The 23267-nt window shown below is 35.7% G+C and overlaps 1 protein-coding gene and 1 long non-coding RNA gene across 9 annotated transcripts in view; one reads left to right on the top strand and one right to left on the bottom strand.

Annotated features, from left to right (window-relative positions):
* Positions 1–1488: 1488 nt before the first annotated feature.
* LOC116170582 lies at positions 1489–3669 on the bottom strand. The gene is made up of 3 exons (XR_004145315.1): positions 3532–3669; positions 3367–3482; positions 1489–1776 (listed from the first exon to the last, which is right to left on the bottom strand). It is a non-coding gene; the product is annotated as an uncharacterized LOC116170582 (long non-coding RNA).
* Positions 2481–23267, top strand: part of LOC116170580 (whirlin) — a 32358-nt gene continuing 11571 nt past the window's right edge. For 3 of the 8 annotated variants that reach the window (XM_031487078.1, XM_031487073.1, XM_031487075.1), the window contains exons 1-12: positions 2481–2905; positions 5826–6181; positions 6470–6781; positions 6917–7047; positions 10261–10488; positions 11650–11775; positions 11946–12118; positions 12177–12501; positions 12565–12624; positions 12958–13067; positions 13119–13203; positions 13463–13582. In XM_031487078.1, the coding sequence (XP_031342938.1) occupies positions 5878–6181; positions 6470–6781; positions 6917–7047; positions 10261–10488; positions 11650–11775; positions 11946–12118; positions 12177–12501; positions 12565–12624; positions 12958–13067; positions 13119–13203; positions 13463–13582 (1974 nt within the window). In that variant the 5' untranslated portion in view covers positions 2481–2905; positions 5826–5877. Of the gene's footprint in view, positions 2906–5825; positions 6182–6469; positions 6782–6916; positions 7048–10260; positions 10489–11649; positions 11776–11945; positions 12119–12176; positions 12502–12564; positions 12625–12957; positions 13068–13118; positions 13204–13462; positions 13583–23028; positions 23035–23267 lie in introns of all 8 variants that reach the window. The other 5 variants (XM_031487071.1, XM_031487074.1, XM_031487072.1 and 2 more) reach the window with 4 other exon arrangements.

Below are 23267 nucleotides of genomic sequence, written 5' to 3' on the forward strand. Positions count from 1 at the left end.
AAATTACTTCATAAAACTACCAAGTGATACTAAAAATAAAACAACCAATACACACATTTTATTTCAATGCATGACCACTTAACTATAGTGTGATGTGGTTTTTATGGTAAATTTCTATGTAATTCCAGAAAGAAACTTCTTCTTATCTTTCTAAATATTTTTCAATCCAGAATAAATGAAAGGGCATTCCAGTAGTAGTACAAGTTTGCATAATCCATAAATAAGTATGGACTATGTATTATTTCGATAAATAATCTCAAATATAACGAATGTTTGTCCCAAGTACATAAATCGCTTGGTTTCAATGCACTTTCAAGGCGGGTCCCCATGTGCGCAATCTTCGCGTAAGCGTATGGCGTTCAGCGATATGATTGGCTTTCGTGAACATATCATTACGCGTCGCCATATTTGTTATGCTGTCAAAATTTGCGCTTCGGATACGCCACAAAGTTGACTTGCTTTCTACTTTTTTGCGTAACGTAACCGCGTAACTACGGTGTTTTAGGTTATATTTTTGGAGTTTTTTTTCATATTTTTTTGTAGTTAAACGTAAATAGCATTTTTGTTTATTTATGTTCAAGTGATAACTTGTTGTAAGGAATACTTTTGCACTGAATAACAACGGTTCATTTTAATAACTAGTGCCCCAATTGAACACAAAAGTATTCTACAGTTGATATTTTCCATTTTTTATCATAAAAATTCAAATATGTTAGGTTAAAGTCCTTTTGTTTATGTTTTTTTGCAGCGTAACGAGCGTAACATAAACCCGCTTCAATTGGAACGTGTACGCCAAAACGCGCGTAATTACGCCGATACGTTTACGCCTAAATTTTACGCACATGGGGACCCGCCTTCACAGTGAGATGTGCGTAACATTATATTTTTTCCTATTCTCATTTACTCACTATGTAACGTCTTATTGTTGAAATGCTCTGTATTTTCAAATCTTTTCTAGTTTGCACACCAGGGGTCCGACAGGACGTAGAGATGACGGTTTTTAAATTGTTCTTAGCCTTAAACGCCTCTGTTTCTGTGGTGAGTCCGGATGCCAGGCGACCTGAACTTTTGGGAAAATCTCAGTGTGTACTTAGCGGCGATTTCATCCCAAATTTGGTTCTTTACTTCTTCCAAAGTGTTTGATCAATGTTTAAAAACTGTCCTTTAGATATCTCCTAAACAAAAAATATGGAGTCAAATCAAGATGAGCGTGCGGCCCGTCCTATACCATTCCTTCGCTACAGACATGGCGCGCTGGAAAGATAATTCAGTTTCGACTATAGATTTGCTAGTTTCCCTTTTTCTAGTTCATATGCAGTTTCAGTTTAAAACTAGCAGCGCAGCTTCCCGAGTTTTTAAAGGTGTGGTAAGAGATTTCTGTTCTCTAAGTAGTGATGTTTGGGAAATGGAGACTTACAAGGTTCAAATGTGCCAGTGTATGGAATTTTTAAATAGAATTGTACACATAGATAGATGTATTATGTCTATGGTTAACCAGCGATAGGTCACAATTCAAAATTTAGACATGAATAAGGTGTGGGGTACAGGGTTGCATTGGAATGGGTTTTCTGCGAGTTCTCCACGGTGTCCTCTTGTTTTGGTTACAAAGCATTTCCTTTTTCAATTTGTGTTGTCTGAATTCAATGCTAACGTTTCTCATCCATCGAGAACTCCATGTATTCCATTGGACGACCCAGAGCGAACAGTATCATATTCCGCAAAGGTTGAGTCTGCCGCTATTCTGTCACTCCCAGTAGCCAGTTCCCTAATTTAAACCTGCAAGCGAGAAAGGAATGATAACAAAGTTTAATTTTTGACTATAAAATAAACATTCATTATGCATTTGAGGTTAAAACTTCATATATCTATGGTTTTTAAAAATAGCGCTCTGACATCTAACGTTAGTTTCATTAAGTACATTACAAAATTAGTGTGGCGACATCTTTGAGGTGTAAGTTCCAACTAAAATAAAGGTGGTAATAAAGTGTCCTGCATTTAGCGATAAAATTTTAGTCCCCAATAATAAAGACAGATGTCAGCACAATGTATTCTGCTTTGATTATTTTAATATTAACCAAAAACTCAGGCAAGGCTATAAACATTTTGGGATTTGTGCCTTTCGCTGTCAAAGGAGTAAACCACGAAACTCGAAAATTAAACATTTCGCTCCTGTATTATAGCCTATTCCTTTGCGTCATAGCGTTTTTAGAATGCCCAAAGGACAGGGCGGGTAAACGGACGGCCGTACGTGTACCTCTTTGGTATACCTACTTTGCAAGAGTAAAACAAACGATTATATAATGACTTGTTACAAACCAAGAAAGTGCACGCAATAATTTACCTATAGGTACTACCAAAATTTTTCTTTTGATTTCAAGTTCAACCTTTTTATTGATTGTGACGTAACAAAGGAAAACGCAGGTCCAACATGGCCGTATGAAAACCTACCATTTGCGTTTCAGTACACTGAAAGCGTTTTCGCGAATGGCACGTACATTAATAATCTTAATGTACGACGAACGATTTGTTCAAATTTCTAAACCATTATTGCATAAAACAATATTCTAAAAACAAAATGGTTATACAAATTTTGTTAACAATATTTTCACTATTATTACAGGGTATATTATAACAATTTTAATTTTCTTTCTTCCATATTTTAATTCGGAAATTGATCTCACAGTGGGTTTGGTTTTTGTATTTCAATAAACAAGTTTTTGATTTATATTTGTCTCCTAGTCAGTTTAGTGCCGTCAAGAAATGGTAATGATCAAAACGTGATCTGTGTGCTTAGTTTTTTTTTATCTGAAATTTGTACTAAGATTTTCGATGAGAATGACTTTAGTATCAAACGTTCGTGGATTGGGGTTTGTCACACTTAACTAACATGTCGTATTCACAAAATGTAAGTATATAAGTAGCTAAATACCGTTTCGATCAGTGTAATAGTGCTAAGGTAGAGTGCCATGTTTTTTTTATAAGAGGGATTCTATTAAGGAATAACACGGTTTCATGAAGTGCCTGTACCTAGCTGATCAATCAACAACATTAGTTCTCTTATAAGTAGGTACTACACGGTTGTTGAAAAACTTCTTGGAAATAGGTAAATGTAAAATATTGCGTCGCACTTATATAAAAAATACCTGTAGGTATCTGGCTGAAAGCATAAAGTACCTACCAACAAAAGTTTTACTCTATGCTGAAAGGCAACATTAGGTAGGTATCTAATCCTTGGACCAGTATTTCAAATTTACTTCACAGTATATCTTGCTACAAGAATTGTTAAGACACGTTATATAAAATCACTTGCTGCACGCAAAGCCGCAAAGGACGGACAAGGAAAAAAGCAGGGGTCAAATAGATTACCTTATGCGGTTTGCACTCGGGTTTGCAGCGTCTTCAGCATCCAAATCTGTTATGGATTTTGTTATTCCTTGAAATGGTGATACGTGTTGAATTGGATATGGTTGTTGCCCCAAACTCTGTCAATTTTTATTTTTACTACCAAATAGCTCTGTTCTTTGTACCTACCTACACCGTTGTCTACACCTCTCTTCCTCTCTATGAAACTTATTTCACTATGTAACACGTGTACGGGCCTTGGGTAAAATTTAAATTGAGCAGGGAATGATTTGCAAAAAGCGCGAGAATACGTCAATTTTAGATTCGAAGGGGGCATATTTTACGATAAAGTATTTTCATCTCTATGACCGCAAACTTTGAAAATCTTAAATGATACATCATTGGAAAGGTCTTGTTTCCTTGATTTGGGCTCGTAATATCTTCACTCTCTTTCCCGATATTAGTCGCGTCTCACATATTTAGGTACCTTTTTCACTTTATTAATATATCTTTTTTTAAATTGATATTATTATATACTTACAAAAACACCATAACTGTCCCTGGCCAATTGTCTACTCGTTAATACTTTGAAGTCATTCTTTAGCTCCGTTTTCTTATCGATTATATTAAATATACAAAACGCTAAAGGGTCACGCAACCGTTATGACTATTTTTAGAAGTACCTTTATAGGTAAATAAACTTAAACATAAATTAATAAACTCTATCTTTACGATTCCATAAGGAAGGATTTCTTTTCTGTTGTTTATTTTAGACGTTTGGGGAAAAGTAGATAACGTTATACTGTACTGTCACAGCAGGCCCGTAGCCAGGGGTCGCAAGGTCCTTTTAAGGATGTTTCCCGACCTTTTAAGATAAAAATATGAAACAATAATTTAAAAGAAAATTTCCCCATTCGTTCCACATTGTGCATTGTGTCCACATGTGTGCCGCGATTTTGTTAAAATTTGAGTACTATTTATCATACTAGTAGGTAGGTAGGTATACATTTTATAACTTTTCTTTAACCGCTTTGACGTTGAAATTTCATATAATTTTCGTCTGGGGCGCAAAAAGTTGCCCAATCTTACCAAACGTTTTTTTATTAATTCATTATTAACGGCCAAGCCAATATTATTACCGACTTCTAACCAAACACTTGATTATTAGATCAACAGTGAATTTGCAGTACGTTTGAAGGCGACTAGTGGCAGTCCGAAGAAGTTTGCCCTACCTTCACTTTCGCTCTGGCTACGGTCCTGTGTCACAGTTATGAAAATATTCACTGGTAAATGGACTAATGAGTAATAATGCTAATGACAGTGGTCGTGGTACTGCGGTGGTATAATATATTAGCTGAAAATAGAAAATACAACTACAATTTAGACCACAGTGATGAAACATTTTTTAAATCCATCAATAAAATAACAAAGAAATATATGTATATATATATATATATATATTATTAAAGCTTTGGAACTTTTAAAGGTCCACTCAAACCTGCCCGGGAACGCGAAAGCTTGAGCGAGAGTAGTGCGAGAATAGTGAATTTATAACTCCATCCTTCGAATAAGAAAATGTAAAAATGTGTGCAAAATGTGATCTTCACAAATGTCATCCTCTTTGCTGCAACTAAATGAGATTTTTCACTACCAAATTGACAGAAAAGAGGACCTAAGAGGAAGAGCACAAGTTTTTGTGTATTAATATACTTATAGGTACAGATATTGTACCATATTATTATCTGGGGGGACGAACACGTTGTATCCTTGTAGGAAAGGAAAGGAACGTACCTAACTTTCTTTTAAAAATAAGTCCACTTTTGGTAATTCGTTTGTAAAATATAGGTAGGTACCTAACCCTTAATTCATTCCTCTCTACATCTTTGGGAATGCGCCGAAATGGACTTTTCTAATTTTTATAGCCATATTAATGAATTATTACTTATTAGTTATTAGCATTAATGGCACATTACAAGGCTTATCATAGAATACGTTTATTTGACAGACAAAAGACGCCACTAGAAAACGTCGCCAATTTAACGACGCCTGTACTTCATTCTATCGATTAGAGAAACCTCGTTTAGTATTTTTTGCTACACACGTTTAGAATTAGAATTCTTACAATTTTATTTCTACATACCTATGTAGAAATATAGAAACATACATTGTTAAATTCTTTAGGTTGCGGAGCCGACGCAATTTTCAGTTAATACCTACAATCGTCCGCCTAAGTATTTTATTCTACCTGTTGAAAGTATCCAAATGTAATTGCTATTTAAAAAGTTGTTGCTTTTTACGTGAATTAAGGGTAGGAAGGAGGGCACCTATACCTACTTTGAATTCGTTAAAAATGAACGTAACCCTCGCTTTATAAATATGCAGTAGTTACCCTCATTGCGGTATTTCTTGAATTTTATGAGTTTAATGAATCTCTTCGATGCTTTCTACGTGCTGAACATTGAATTTGTTTTGTTTCCTTTCAGTTGACATATTCGTGACGACAGTGTAGTGGCTAGAAATTAGCCCGAAAAAAGAATGAGGACAAGTGATGAGTTTTCAGCTGAATTGACAGAATATAGTTCATATGGTGGAACGCGTTATGGCGGTAATTGGAATAGCCGTACGCCTTCGAACGGCCGAAATCGCATTCCGGCAGAAGCTGAAGATGCTCTCGGCTCTACCGATAGCCCTCGGGGATACTTTAAAGGACGTTCGGGACTCTACTATTCGCCGCCCGGTACATCTTACACCATTGTTGAAAGGCCGTCTTCGGGAATGCACCATCACTCTTCAAGAGATAGAGAATTTAGTTCTCAACATTACGTTAAAAGTCCGAAAGGTATAAGTATGAGATTGAGAAATTATGTAATATACGTTTGAATTTTTTAAAATAAATTAGTACCTACCTATTTGGCGATATTTAGTTGGTTTAGGCTTTTTGCTTTTCTGTACTAATTAGGGTTTTAATTTTGTAAATCTTATTGTTATTAATATTAATATCGTTATTATTATAACGTTATTTTATTTTGTTTACGGAGAAAAATTAAATAGGTATAAGTATAATGTCGAATTTTTTTACTCAGCACATTGCGTTGATGGCAAGTTCTTATAGATAATTTTGTTTTAGGGACTTATTTAGGTAGTAATCCAAATTTTGAAAGATCGCTAGCAAATAATAAAAAACGACCTATATCACCAGAACAAGTACTGCGTTTGTTTGGTACCACACAAAATCAATCATCTAACAAATTAAACGTCGAAAGACCCCGAAGATCTCCGGCGAGTAGTCCAGCATCAACAACGCACCAAGTTAATTATAGAATTCCTAGTTATGGATTTAGTATACACGAACTTGTTACTAGAACTGTTACAATGGTTCGAGATCCTCCAGACGGTACCCATGGGTTTGGAATATGCGTTAAAGGTGGTAAAGAAGCCGGTAAGTCTTCTGTTTTTTTTAAGTGACTTTTACTTAAGCTAATTTCTTTTGCATTTTAAGAAATTTCAATAATTGTGATAAATCGTTACCAACAGCACGTCTCTGTCAACTTACCTATCGGTTTTTTGTTTTTAGGCGTAGGTGTATATATATCGCGAGTGGAAGAGGGAAGTGTAGCCGAAAGGGCCGGTTTGCGGCCTGGAGATTCAATTCTTGAAGTTAATGGAACTCCTTTTACAGCAATTACTCACGAAGAAGCACTTAAGGTTGGTAATCTATTTTTACGCTCATGGAAAACTCATTCCTCCATCTCTACACTCACTGCAACATTACACCTACGAATAACACACACAGACACACCCTCACACATCACTACAAGAGACATATTCAAAGTACCTATTAATCATTAACGTAACTGAAAAAGTTCAGGCATTGATAACATTCACATTTTTGGTGGAAATATTTTACCTTTAAATACTAAACAATGCCTATACTCACTCTTACATCGTACAACAATTTACTGAACCAGCATTTTTTACACAAGGTATCACTTACATGCCCCCAAAAGACAACAAAATGATACTAGATCCATCTAAGTACTATACATAATGGATTGCAAAAAACATATTGCTTTGGAGAAACCGCAATCAGATGTGCATTCTTATAATACCCGGTTAAAAGACAATCTTCGGTTGTCGTTTTGGTAGGTTAGCTAAATCCCAAAATGGCATAACATTCCGGCCTCAGTGCCCTCAGTCATTGTATAACCGGCTACCCGCACATATAAAGCATTTACCGCAGAAGACCTTTAGTTCTAAAGTAAAACAACTTCTTTTGACCTAGAGAAACAGCAGAGAAGAGTTATATTGAATCTAAGAGGCATAGGGAATAATCTAGCGAAAGTTCGAACTCGATACATGACCTAAGGAATGTAATAATTATGTTGATTTCCATTAGTATATTGGGCTCACCGTTTTTCCTGTTCCCGATCCCCTCGAAGTACTATAACTTTTGTTCCTGTTGAGCTAGCTTCCTCAAAATCAATAGCGTTTTGGACACTTTCAAAAAGAGTTATTGTGCACACAGACGGACGGACGGATGGACGGACAACAATACAAAACTACAAATGATCTGAGGATCCCTAATAAGCTAATTTGTTTAAAATGTAAACATTAGCCGGCATTATCTCATAAATTCATATTTTTTACTTCCAGCAATACGTCGACTAATTCCTATATAAGAAAAAGTTGTTTCTGAAAAACTGCGATGTATGATGTTGATCGCGCTAATGTCTGACTTAACTCAAATTTCTATTAGGGCACACAATTTTATTCCAACTGCAGCGTACAAAGGACAAATTCATGCGGCTATACGTGAAGTCCGCAGGGTTAATGGTTTTTGAAATAACTCGTTTCCTATTAGAGCGCAAAATGTCATTCTAATAGTGCCAAGAGATGCATTAGAATTTGGCATTACAAAAAATTTATTTATGAAAAAGTACGCGGCGTGGTTGGTCGTGGCTCGTGATAGTGTTTTTGAAATGTCTACTACGGCGCAAAATATAACGGTTCTAAAAGTCTCATGATTAGAGCTTAATTTGCGAGTACCTAAGAAAAATTTTATATACTTAATTGTTATGAACAAGTCAATGGTTCCGTAAATTTGGCTAACGCAATTTTTGAAATTTTAATGCGTAATTTCGCATTCAAAGTCGAAATTGCTTTTCGATATACAAAAACGCAATAGGTACCTATATGATTTCACTCGATACTAAGATAATTGATCACTGAAAATCGAAACTTTTATGGTGACCGGATTTTTGTTATTAATTAGGTACGTGTGGTGTTACAGTAGGTAATAAAGTTCATTGCATGTCGACAATATTACCTACGTCACATTTGAAGATTGTTTCATGTAGATCAATTAATATTTTTTAATGCGGCTTTAGATATCATAAGGAGAAACGTATAGTAACGCTCTTCAACTTGCTCACAGAATAACATTTTTTTTTAATTAGAAATAAATTAAGCACCTACTCTTAGCTTGCGTATAAGTTTTCTGACGTAATACGCAACACACTTTTTACAAACACGATTTACTAGTTGTACTTGAATGTCTTGAATTTACAGCAAAGCGCCTCTGACCTGACTTAGCAGTATAGGTACCTATGTTGAATATTGAAGATCTTTGTATTTCCAGACCAAGTTTAAAACACAATCTCCAAGTATTAAGGGAATGGAGTCATACTCGAACAGACTTACCATATTCTTCAGGTGAATATGTATCAGAATTTGTGGCGAAGTGATTTTTAACAAATATTACTTACATTCTAGATCTGCTTTTCTTTCTATGTCTACATACCAATCATGATGACATTGAAAAGGCAAAATCTAAGATTATTGCGTTTCATACCCAACGAACAGCATGGCCCGCTGTTTTTTCACGCCGAAATCCTACACTGCAACCTTTACGCGCGCAGCTTGATCTTTCGTAAGTTTCAAATTTGAACCATTCCCTCAATTGCCTTACAAGCCACGTTTGTAGTATTATTTGGCCTTCGAGGCAGATCACAAGTGAGGGTTGTAAGATCATCTTCGTCAAAATAATAGAAGGTTCTAATCCCGACGTTTACGATTTAGAAAGACAATTGAAGTTGACGTTCATCAATCTCGATTATCTGGCAATGAAACAGGGCCACTTGGAATTCATATTAATACTTGATCATAAGGGCTTTACATGGAGACACTTGCAGAAATACAAATTTGGAATTATAAGGAAATATATGACGTACACTCAACAGGCACTAACAATAAAATTGAAAGAAGTGCACTTAGTAGGTAAACCTCTCAAAATTGCATGAAAAACTTATGCAAATTTCAAAGTTATTTATGAGCAAAGAAACGAGAGAAATCGTAATACGTTTTTAAAACTAATAACAAATTACTCCAATAATGTTTGTAGATACATTTCCATCAAAACATCAATACCGTATATAAGTACATTAAGTTTGAGAATAGATTATAACTGGCGATCAAAAATGAGTTGCTGTCGAGTCGGCTTTGGAAGTTCAAGTTAACTACGATTTTCCATGTTTATTTTTTGATTTGCACGATAATTACTAACCTAAATGTAATGCTATTTGGTATGGTTGGAAAGCATTTTTTCAGAGCTTTCCAATGACGTATCACACATGCGGAGTCCCTATTTAAGATTTAAAAGTTGGGGTGGCTAGGGCGCAGGGGGTGTGAGAGGATGCGTCGCCAACTATGTCATTGTGATTCCCCCTCCGAATTACCGAAACGGATTTTGATTTTTTTAAATATCTCGTTTACATACTAAGATATGGGGGGTGGTAAGTTTTCAAATTGCCACTCTGTATATACGTATGGTATGGACAGATAAAGGCGTATAGCGAACAGGCATATTTTATCATAGGTATTATATAAGCATTTATTTATACAGTTTCTCTTTTGGTTCAGATGTTAAAGTCCTGTCGAAAGTTGAGCATGACTGTAAAATCGCCAGCAATGCCAGCCGGTGCTTTGGAGTCACGCTGTGGCCCACTTTACCCTAGACAAACCTGCTCCTGGATGGATCGACAAGGTAGACCGGTGTCTCCACCTCTCGAGTACTCTAGGATGTCTGGTGTACCTCCACAACGCTATGGGTACAATAGGTCTTCTAGTAAGGATCGCAGCATACGAAGGGTAAGTGACAATTATTTATTTGAAGCAGGTAAAAGTATACGGGACAACATCGACAACTTGTTTGCCTTACACCAATTATTGTATAAACACTTTCCAAATCGATTTAAAGGCTCTAGCAATCCTTGTGGCTTGTAACCCTAGTGATTAGTGAAAATGTTTAAAGCATCCGCAAACAATAACTTTTGAAATAAAAATTACAGATATGTACTTATCTCACTTCTAAAACGTAATTAACGTTACCCTACAGAGACCAGATAAAGCTGCAACAGACATGTTAACTAAACTACATATAAATACTTTGTTTATACCTACCTACAAGAAGTGTCATCGATTTTGCTCTCGGTCATATATTAACTCCAGACAAAAAGCACGTAAAATCGAAAAATTCAATTATCAAAATATCTTCTTAGATCTTTGATTGCGAAACTTTTCTTTCGTTCAACCAAATTTCGTATTTCTTCGTCACTGATGGCACTGGCTTGTAAAAATTGGTAAAAGCGAATTTTATGCATTACAATGTACATATTATATTCTGGCAAACTAAAGAGACATTAATTCACATTGGTATCTTTAATCTCGTTTTTCTCTCAATTGAAACAAAAACTGGCTTTTAAGGTTCTTATTTTAGTGATCCAGTTTTGTTACACACTGACAAAAAAGGCCCACGTAAACGCAGCAAAAAAAATAAAACTTAAAGGTTTAAATAGTACTTGTGTTTAGAAAGATAGAGTAGAATACCACACCAAATTCTACGTTGATTAGAATATTTTACTAAACAGATAGTAATCTTTGCACTTCAAGATTATGCACATGCAAAGTGACAAGTGAAAAGTTGCAAAGTTGGTTTATGGTATAAGCCCCTGGTCTAACATGAAACCTTAAGTTTCTGGGAAGATATCACATTGAGATAACCAAGTGTGCGTTGCTATAGAATCAACATAATCCTGGTTAACCTCTTGTGGAAATCGTCCATGTCTTTGAATATAGTTATGTATTTTATAATCAAAGGTCCATGTAAAGGCTTTTGGTTTCATGTCTGTATGTTATTTGTGATGTATGTAAATTTGGATGTGGGATGAAACTTAATTTATTCACACAAGAACGTTCATAACTGTAATGTAAATGGAAAACTGAACTAACTTCTTTACTCCTCTCTTTTAGGTTGATTTGTGTATAGAACCGGGCCAAAGTTTAGGATTGATGATACGAGGGGGTGTTGAGTATAATTTGGGTATATTTGTAACTGGAGTTGATAAGGAATCAGTCGCCGATAGAGCAGGGTTAATGGTAAGTTTACTTCAATATATTTACGCAGTGTTACTTATGTAACATCTAACTCTAAAACTCGGTGTATAAGTACATACGGGCAGACATCCACCATTTGAGTTCGTAGTTAAAACAACTTCTTTAAGCGACCAATACTTGTTTTTATTTAACAGCGTGGTATTTCTTTTTAGGTGGGAGATCAAATTTTAGAAGTAAATGGACAATCGTTTTTGGATGTTACTCATGATGAAGCCGTCACTCAATTAAAATATCACAAGCGCATGTCTTTATTAGTAAGAGACGTCGGAAAAGTTCCTCATTCTTGCACTCCCTACGATAGAGATTGGGACCTTTGTAGTCCGGGGTGAGTAATATGTATACTTCCAAATGAAACTCGATTGGCGATCTAAAATCGATTTTAGTAGTAAAGCAGCCCACACTACTAAGAAATGGTCGGCGGCCTTACAAATGGTCGAAGAGAAAGCAAAATGCCTTTTGTCTAAGCCTGAATTTACATCGCTTTGTTACTATGTCGATGAATATGCTTCTAGACATATGACCATAGATGCCTTTGTACATGTTATGACTGAAGTATTAAGTACACCCGAGAAGCACACTCTCATGACTGAACTTCGAGAAGTTGTGGCAGTTGAAGATCGTTCCAGGTTTGATGAGTTAGTGTACAGAAAAGACACGGAAGTACTTCGTGGAAGAGATCCTAGAGATTACGATTACCGCCATTCTCGGGTAAGTCGCCGTAACTTAAACGATACCTTTTTAGTTACATATGTACATATACTTGTGTTCTAGAGAAAAGCTGGAATGGCGGAAAGTAATAACGCACCATTTTTGTCAACGTTCCCGGAGTCGGTAAGTTGACATTTTGTACACGTAGTTTGTGCATTCTTCACTTTACTATTCTTACCTACTTACAACAAAACATTTCACATTTTTTTTCACAATTAGCTAAAATAGTGATAGAAATATGTGGTGCTTATATTATTATTAAGACCTTGAATTTCTGCTCGATCCATGATGCCTGTCTGTATCTGCTAAGTTCAGAGATTTCGTTCTTTGCTTTAAGTATATCTTCTTTGGACGCATATACCTAGTCTGTAGACAGAAACCATTGCTAGTAGTTCGTAGTTTAGCTCATTTTCGTGTTGTGGTAAAAGAAAAAAAGGGTGTGGTTGGTGGTTCCAGGAGAAGATCGCGAATGTCGAACACAATTTAGCGTGTTATAGTGACGAGGAGTATCATTCTCCTAGCGAAGATTCTGGTTTGGGGATGGGGATTACGGATCGTGTCCATAGGTGAGGTGGTTCTTTGCTTCCTGCTGACATATTGCATCCGGAATATTTTAGAACATCTCAACGGCCCGGAAGCGCCACTAATAGTGTGTGGCCGCCTGGAAAATCCGAGTCGAAAGACGAAGTTAATCCCGTTCAGGTGATTATGAATCCATTCATATTCCATCCGCTCTTTTCTTATTCTCCACTATTTTCTATATAAATATACGTACGAGTAGAATTGAATAAATCTCAGGGGGTTCCGTGCCTTTGGGCTGCTGAGATTTAGTTAATCGTGTAATATACAGCACTAAGCACTACATGTTTCTATCACACTTTCACTTGCACTTCTTTACGTCTGTTTCACTCTTACTACGTAGGCGATCTAGACAATATTTGATCACGATGGTATATTTAAGGATTATACAAGTGGAGACGATGAAAATCCTACCGAGAATAGAAGTAGAAGACATTCAAGCCCTGGAGAGTCTCAAACAGGAAGTGCAACTGCTTTACATCAACCTGATTACTCGGATTCTGTGAGTACCTAGCTACCTTTTGGAATGATACGATTTACGATCACTGTTGCCCGTCTATTATTGAGAATGACAGAGTTTCACCGGCTGGAATATTGCCAGTATGTCTGGACAGCAGTGCCGTAGTAGGTACTGCGACCGATAGCAAATTTCTTAAACAAATGCTTCTGGTTTTATGGAAAATACCTACTTATGACAATAAAATACATTTTGTACAAATCTCGGAATAAAGTGCGTAAATGATTATGAAGCAATGAAAAAATTCATAGCATCAATAAAATAGTTATTTATATAACAAGAACGCGAAGTTCAATTTCGCGCATTGAGACTGAAGGTATTTTGACGAGGCGAAGCCGAGTCGAAATATCAAAATGCGCGAAATAACTTCGCGCTAGCGTTACATACAATATTTTTGCTACAACTGAACCGATTGTTAATTAAATTTGCGGTTTCAGTTCAACTTTGTCATATGTGTGCGAAATACTTTTTTATTATACCTGAATCACAATCTCCGTTTTAAACACTCAAATGCGTGCGAAAAAAGGCCTTTAAAACACACGTGCTTTAAAGTTGCTAAGTAACGATACTTCAAGTATGACTTTTGAAACTGTCATCTGGGGCTGAAATAAAAGATCCTCTTAGGTCGCTTTCTGTAAATGCAGAACATTTCTTTGGCTTGTACCTATCCTTAGGTTGAAGGTTTCACAAACGCGCGTAATTTAGGGTATGCTTCCAAATCTGTTCCACTTTTAATCGCAGCATTGTTTGAAGTTTTGAGTTAATGCGCCAAAAGATAGGAGATTTAAATACCTTTGGCATTTCCTTCATATATCCCAGCATTATCGATGCATTTAAGACTTTATTCGTAAGTAACTTCCTTTTCATCCATGGAAACAACTTTTCATATTCTTTATAATAGGCTTTACTAGATTTGGATTTTACACCTACCAACGTTTGTTTAGATTTTACAACAATCGATGTAATGGACGATGTATTATCTTTTTCAACGGAAATCGTTTTATTTACAAAGATGATGATGATTATAAGCAAACGTCAAGTGACATTTCCATGGCAATCGTGAAATTTCGAACACCCAGCCCACTTAATTAGACATGTATTCGAGTATAACGTCAATATGACTTCATTGGGCGCGTTCATAAGACACAACTGTTCTGGAACAGTTACTGATACCTACGTCTTACAATTAGGTCGCTACTTTTACGCTCTTTACGGAGCAGTCGGCCATTTTTAGTAGCGCTACATACGTCAAAATAGGGAACGTGACATAAGACCCCCAACTGTTACCGATACGCTACGAGGTAGCGTAGCGGTAATTGTTGTGTCTTATGAACGAGCCCATTGTATTTCCTATTTTTAAATTATACTACTCAGGTATAATAAAAAATACTATAAGATACACGTGTATAATTGGTCTTTAAAGCACTTGCAACGTTAAAGGCACTCCGCTTTGCGTCGTGCCCTTAAACTCGTTGCGCGTGCTTTAAAGACTTGATTATACACTTGTATCTTAATATACTATTTTTCATTGTTGACGATTTCGCGCACGTTGTCAAGAGCAACCTTGCTTAATAATATTAACCGTTTAAAAATCTAGTACTTCGTGTTTCGAAATTCGTCAGAAAATGACAGGCTTTTTTGACAGTTGTAGAAAAATAACTATTTTGATATAGTCAAAAGATAATGTGCTATTATAGGAGCGTTTACGCGCTACAGCTCTTCTGGAATGCCTTTTGTTTGGCCTTACTCATTATTCTAATATGACCTTTTTTTATGGTATGTAACTTACTTTTATTTTGTGTATGTCTATCATTTGTATCACTATTTTCACAATGTAAAGCTGGGTATCCATTTGTAACCAATGACTCGTAACGTAACAACGGGCATGTTACGATACGGATAGTAGAGACGGCGACTGTTGCATATTAACCCGCACCAATTGGACAAGCCGAAACAGAACCACCAACTTCTCCATATTATTATTGGTTTAGATGCGTAGAATAGGGGGTACTACATTTATATTTGTGAGACGAGAGCAACTTATAATTGAAAAAATATATGTAAAGCACCAAGAGTTGTATAATGATATTTAAAAGGTCTTCACCTTCCTACAGCGCCGCCTGGAAGGCTTAGGTTAACACCAAGTAGAGCGGAGTGACGCTAGATAGGGGCAGAGCGGTTTTCAAAAGAGCACATTATTTTGCACCTAAACATACTGGATGCAGCATATCAGAGCAAAGAAGACATGGCGCACAAAAACTCTGATAGCGCTAAAAATAAGAAAATGGTGAGCAAAAAGCCCCTATGGCGGCACAAAAATCACCGATGAAGCCAGGAAATGGAATAAATTGGAGCTGGGGCTTAGAGAAATAGTGCAGCAGTAAAAAGAGAAGGCCCTTATAGATGCGTCCATATACATATACTATTACTTTTTATAGATATTAGTTCCTATTACGTACTATTACCTACTATTTGAGGTAACACATACAATGGCGTAGGTACTAATTAGTAAACATTTTATTGATTTTGTTATATGATATCCACTATAGGATTATTACTCTCTCATGTAAGGTGTTAAAAATTGTAGGAGGTGTAATGTAATTTAAAATAGAATGACATGAGGGTTGGGAAGGTGGAGAAAGATTGAGGGATTGATTCATTTCGTAGATCGTTCTTCTAGCATTTTAATGTTAATTGAATCTATGTAGGTACTTATGTTGCTACACAGTAAGTACCTATGTCAGTTGGTTTGCGAAGAGGGTTTGCTGATCCAGCGGCTAGCGGAAACGTTGCATGAACTTATAATTAAGAACTAGTGTGAGCGATTAATGTCCAAACACATTTCCAGTTCTTACTCATGCCAATGACTAAGCAAATGTTATTTCATGCAAATGTAAAAGGATAAACCGCTCAGTGAAAACTCACCTATTTGCATCAGGTTAATTAAATCAATCAGAGCACCCACACACTCACAATAACTTTCAGATTTACTATGACAGCAGTAAAATAATGTCAACCCTCTTTTAAGGAATTCTTAGAACGGCGGGCTGACTTTTTGATCTCGAGTCCTAGACCAATTAACAACCCTAACAGTGCAGTTCACACATCCCTTTTTTTGTGAATATTTCTATTTTTAAAGTACTCTCGAAATTTGGTGGTCATTTGTAAGAATTGCAAAACCAAATTTTAAACCTGATGTTAGTTTTGCTTTTATTTAAAGTGTATATGTATGAAATTTCATTTAAGACCTTCTGCAGAGGCACCTCTAAATAGCATTATGCGGGTCACTCTGTAATTGGGCGCATGCCTGTTGAGGGCCCAAAAACAAGAGAGGGATAATAAAATAAATAAAATAAAATAAAATAAATAAGAAAGTCGGCACTGCGCATGCGCAAAACGAAATTTTGAAATTCGCGTTAAATTTGCTTTTATTCCAAGTGGCTATGTATTAAATTTCATAAATAAAAAAGTTTGCAATTCGGTTTATAAATGGCCGAGATGCGAAAACGGCACTGTGAATGTTGATCGATTAGGCTCAATTTTTGGAATTACGTTTTATACGACTAAAGCTATGCGCATATTGAATTTCATGCAATTCGGTTCATAACTCAGGGAGATATCAAAAGGACCTTCCTTATTTTTTGGGCTACATTGGCAATTCACGAACTCCGATCTACAAATATGATAAAGAATCCATTTACTAAATTTTATCGTAATCGGTCCATTCGTTATCGAGATATCGTGCTAACGGACGGACAGACACCGCAAAATTATAAACTCGCTAGGAGCTCGTTAATAAACATACCTTACACTCATTTCCTCATAATCGTCCAGATTCGAGTTCATCGAGACGCACAAGAATTTAACACCAAATCAACGACTTTATAAAACTTATATATACTTTATTTTTCCATTTATCACAGCTATATACAAATATGTACTCGTATGAAAATAACTATTATTTAAACTAGGGAGATAAAAACAAACACTGAGCGCCACGAAAAATTAACACTCGTCGAAGTGTAAGTGGTTATATGAACCTAGGAGATGGGAATGAACGTTTATAACTTTTCTTGGATCGCCCTTCGGAGGTCTTCGGTGGCTTTGGTTAATCCTGAGTTTGTTCTCATTTTTAAGTCTTCAGATCTGGAATCGTCGTAGAAATAATCTTTGGGTGGTTCTGACGGGTACGGGTGGCATCGTGTGCCGGTGCCGAATTTTGGCCGTGGTATCTTAACTCTTTTTACATCGACTAGCCAAGATTCCATTTTCGTTTCTTAAAACTCGACGTACCTGCAATGAAATTTTGGCGTTAATGATCGAAACAAGAAATTTTGATCTATGGCGTAGGTACCTATACTATCTATACCTACTATATTCAAAATAAGTATAATATTTGAGTTTTTCGGTAATCGCTTCAGTCCTTTTTTTAACCCATTACACAAGGTTGCAAGGGAATTAGCTACATGCTATAATATTTAAACTGCCCTTTAATTCCTACACCATTTAATATACCTGGGATACTATTGTCTTCGAATTGCATTCAATTTTTTTTCAAACAATTTGACCTATTAAGTTTGATTTAGTGTAGGTAACTACAAGCTTTTTGCTCCTAAATATAATTAACGAAGTTTCTTACACGATAAACCAGACATCGTTTTATATAACATAACCGTACCTTTGTTACTGTATCTATCTTAATAACTCACGAGCAACCGTTACTCACTTCTCCACGTTTTATATTTCGGTAATTAGTTTTGTTGCCGTAACAAAGCGAAACAGATGCACTTTCATATAATTAATAAATCATAAAAAGTTCCAAAATTGTCTTGCCGAAAAAATGAGAACAATTTTCACTTTTTTCCGATTATTGTGATAAAAATCCTTACGGAATATAATTTGTAAACTTGCTGATGCCGATGTCGACAACAAATACCCAGAAATTTCCACGAAAAATCCTCAGATAATTCAATTTACCCAAAATCGTCCTCAAACCTTCATTTTCATGCCTACTTTCTGTCATAATATTTGAGTTTCCATGCCAAGAGGCAGAGCTGACTACGTTTCCTGCTGCTTGTCACTTTACCGGCCTCACCGTCACTTTACCGGCCACATTTTTGACATTTCCAAATCTCTGTAATGACTTCTGTCATGTCACTGACCAATTGACATTAATCAATCGTTATGGGCCTCGCACTTCAATATTTCCTTGCCAGTAATGTATCATTTTCCAGACTTTTATGTAAATAAGTTGATCCGCGCTGGTACAAAGGGTTAATAACAAACGATTAAGTGGACTGTATGTATGAAGGGAAATCTTTCTCGTGCCTTGTCTAAAAAGGAAATTGAAAAGAAATGTACGTACAAACTATTTATGACTTGATTTAATGACAAAAATTAATGTGTAGTATGAACTATTGTATTTTTTGGCGAACCGGTAAGGGCGGCCCACTGCAAAATTGAGGTTGACAGGACGAATTAATAAAAGGGAACTTACTTGTGTATATACAAAGACGAGTGCTGGTGGTTGTTCAATTGTCCACTGCGGTGGCTGGACAGGCGACGAAACGAAGGGGGTAAATTGTTCAGCGTTGAACGACGACGAATATTGTATGCGAATGAACACCAGTTGGTGCGGCTTGTGCTTTCTTTAATTTTACGACCGAACTCTGGTTTTCTGGCGCGTTGTCCCTCGACAATCTACCCTTCTCGATTTTCCTTTTCTCCGCGCATGTTTGCCCTTAAGTAAGTTGGAAAGGGAAAAACGGAGGGTAACGAAGCAAATTGTGGAAAATAGGACAAACGAAATGCTAAGGAACAATTAAAATTACAATGGGACGAAACATAAGTATTCCAAAACTTTCAGTTTTTAGGTAGGTACGACTAAGTTTGCTTGTACTCCTTTTAGGTAAGTAGGTAAACGTAGGTACCTATACTACGTAACATTCTCGTTTGTGTTTTACAAAGGTTTTACAGGGTCAGATGACCATTATTGTCCAAACACAAGCCCACTTAATTACTTTTTACGTATAGTCGATGGAATGTGATTAACTACCGTCACATTATACTATAAGTTTAATTAGTTGTTATATATAGATAGGTCAGGAAACACTGTACTATTATACGCAGTATTTAAAGTGCGTCTATATACCTAATCTATAAGTGGCAACCCTTTCTGTTGTAAGTAGGTAATGTATCGATGCGCTTTCATAAATTACTTCTCTTTCTGAGTTCCGTTAAAAATTATATCAGAACTGAGTAAGTGCATGGGTTATTTTAATATTAATATAATGTCTGTTGCCAATTTGGATTCACAGAAAAATAATGCATAGGTAATGATATTCATGGAAACGAATACGGAAGTGACATTCATATATTAAATTACCGTAAAAAATGAAAACAACGCAAACGAAAATACATTAAGAAATACATTGGGAATTCCATCTTCTCGAATTGGGGTGTAAACATTTTGGGGAAGAAATGATCCAACTTTTGTTATCGATTATTGTCACTTCGAGAATAAGGATAAATCATAAGCTGTATGAGACCTACCTTTGAATATAAGTAAAATGAATCTATTATAAGTAATCAAAGGACCTTAATACTTATTACAAAACGGAACTTCATCGGGAAATATACTATGCTATAGGAGAATAGTTTTCGTCAGTCGATAAATGGTTTCACCTTCTTGATTTCACGTTATAGTAACATCATAAATCTTGAAAATAAGAATAACGCCGTGTGGGATTTGTTTCAGAAAGGAAAAGTATTAATTGCTTCAATCGTATCGTACTACTTTCTCATACTTTCTTTGGTGAGAATTGTATAAAAATTTGTAAGAAAGTAAAATAAAACAATAAACGTTGAAAGGTTGGGTCCTCTCAGATCACATTGATATGCTTTCTTCACACACGCGAACTTTGGGTTAAATGAAACTATGCATGCACCTATACAAGTTTTTCAAACCACTCAATTTGTTTAGAATTTCAATGTTATTATGCGTCTCGTAATAGTAAAGCTATTTACTACTATTAAAATGCATAAAGGTGAATGGAGCTGAGATTTATTTTTACATGGTGTAGTAGCATCTAATATCCCTCGTATCATAATCCCTTTATACGTTTACATAAATGATATCGAAATAAATGTGTTTTTTTAAATGGACCCCCACCCTCCCCATATTTTTTTATTAATAAATTGGAAAGTACTTTACCGTTTTATGTAACATACCAACTATACAGGGTCATTCTTGACGAGCGTCAGTTAGAAAGATATGGAGAACCTTTGAAAATGAAACTAAACTGATAAGTCCCTTAAGGGTTTTGGCACATGATGAGTTTAAAATATATAAGTATATAATATGTATATACAAGTAGGTATAATAAAAAATCCTAAAAATTGGTAAAAACTGGTTGGCCATGGAGTCAATGGAGTGACGTGTCGCACTTGCTATAAGGTACCTACTATAAAAAATCTTTCCTTTGACTATCGTCTCACTTTAACCACGAAAGGGTGAAATAATTACACTATAAAAGATTTACCTGTCATCAAACTTAACTGAAAATAAATCACGAACTTTGCCGTGTATTGTATTATTCCCAGTATAAAACGATTTTACAATAATTCCTTCTGTACTGTAATTATTATTCATGTTGGAGTGTTTTTAAAGATGGCCGTTAAATCAAAGAATTAGGTGACAAATGCGGTAGGTAAATCATGGTCAACCAATTTTTTACTATACCCTTTTGGATCTATTTATTTAATTTTTATAATTTTAAAAAACGGCTTAGGCACGGTTTTTTGGTGACATCTAAAATGTCGATTTTAATTATCTATCCGAGAGTGTTTTTGTTTTTCCTGTAGGATGGGGAGCAGGAATTGCCGAAAATGTATTTTCCGATGTTATTTCCCTATATGTCCCGCCGCGCCGTCAACTTGCCCCTCTGGTATATATATACCCTTAACCAACGATTTCACTGTTATATTTTCTTCACAATTTGACTGTTTTTCGAATTTGAATCCGTCTTTTATCGAGAAAAACAGTGAATTTGACCTGAATTTAAGTGAAACAAAATCGACATTTGAGGTGGTACAGAAATTCATTTGGGAAACTTAATGGCCGACAGGCCATGGTTTTAGATCGCGTAGAAAATCGAATGGGGCAGTTAGCAACGTGCTTCCTACTTCTGTCCCATGTTAACATGCAACTAATAATAGTTAATAGCAGCGTTAATTGAAAGCAAAACTGAAATAATTTTATTTCATTACATACCTACACCAAGTAGCCAGATACTCTTCATAGAGAAGGCACATTTGCAATAGGTACTTAATAAGGTCAATCTTGAGGAATGATTACTCATGACAGTATACAAAAAACGGCCAACTTGTTACTAAAGTCGATTTCTATTTATATGCTGTCATAGTGCACTAGGTACATTTCTCGACTCAGAAGGTGTCGTTAACCACTTTCACCAATTACTAATCACGTAAAATTTGTTTTCACTAATAGAAATTATATTATGTTAAATTTCATTGTTTCTAAAAGAAAGAAAAATTCTTCGGACTTTGGAACATCGTGATATTTTGCATCACAGATCAAGTATTACGGTGACTAGATTCACTTCAGGTCCCCAGGTCACACAGGTGTTCTGGACATTTAACGAAGTATTTCTAATTAATTTCCACACTACGAACAGACGTATTTAATACTTGAAAAACTCGTTTGCGTCGCTCATATCCTACTTTACACAACTACACCAGAGCATCAATGGCCCGAACATTATTATATAATTAATAACAATTTAATAACGATTCCAAACATTCAAGAACATTTCTAAACAAATAGCAACGTATTGAAGACTAAATTACCATCAAATGGCGAGCTTTTTTTAATTGAGGCTCATTATTTGAAGCTCTCTCATTCGTTAATTTTAAGAAATTTGCTATCTCAGAACGCCTTCTCAGTTATTGAAGAAAATAATACCTACGGAAGTTGATTTACCTTTGACGTAAAACATTGAACATTTCCTCTTAGTCATTTTTGTCAATCAAGTTTTCCAAAATTAACAATAAATCAAGGCCGTGGCCAAGGGGATTATGAGACTTCAATTCCTCCCCAAACTTTACAAAAATAACTGAAAATAATTATCAAAGCGTACATACTCTTAGAAAGAATCCCGTTCCTCACATACACAATTGTTAATCTGAGCATACACCCATTGAAAACTAACGGCAGCGATAATTTTATGTAATAAATACTACTCACCTTCTAACAATTAAATACACTAAAACAATATGGTAATTAACTGTTTGAAGTGTCTGACGTAGGTTTAACCTCCGTTGTAGTAGAAATCACACTGACACTTAGTTGGCCTGATTCTACTTTGTTTTGTTTGTTTCATGCCTACCTTGATCATACACACACACATCAGGACCAGGTAAGCGCTGTGTTGCCAGATTCATTGATGTTTTATAGATCTTCAGTTACTGACTGTAAGAAATAGCATTATAATCACTTGGGATTTATCAGCAAGCAATCTATATATTAAAATTCACAGTCGGTCAATTTTGACTATACTTCTGTGAGCTTCCGACTTCCGCGTGAAGAGAAATAACTGAGGCAGTTTATATCTATTATACGCGCTAGTGTATTTTGCTAGTTGTTAAATCA

Source organism: Photinus pyralis, unplaced genomic scaffold (genome assembly GCF_008802855.1).
Source record: "Photinus pyralis isolate 1611_PpyrPB1 unplaced genomic scaffold, Ppyr1.3 Ppyr1.4_LG5, whole genome shotgun sequence".
NCBI classification, from domain to species: Eukaryota; Metazoa; Arthropoda; class Insecta; order Coleoptera; family Lampyridae; genus Photinus; species Photinus pyralis.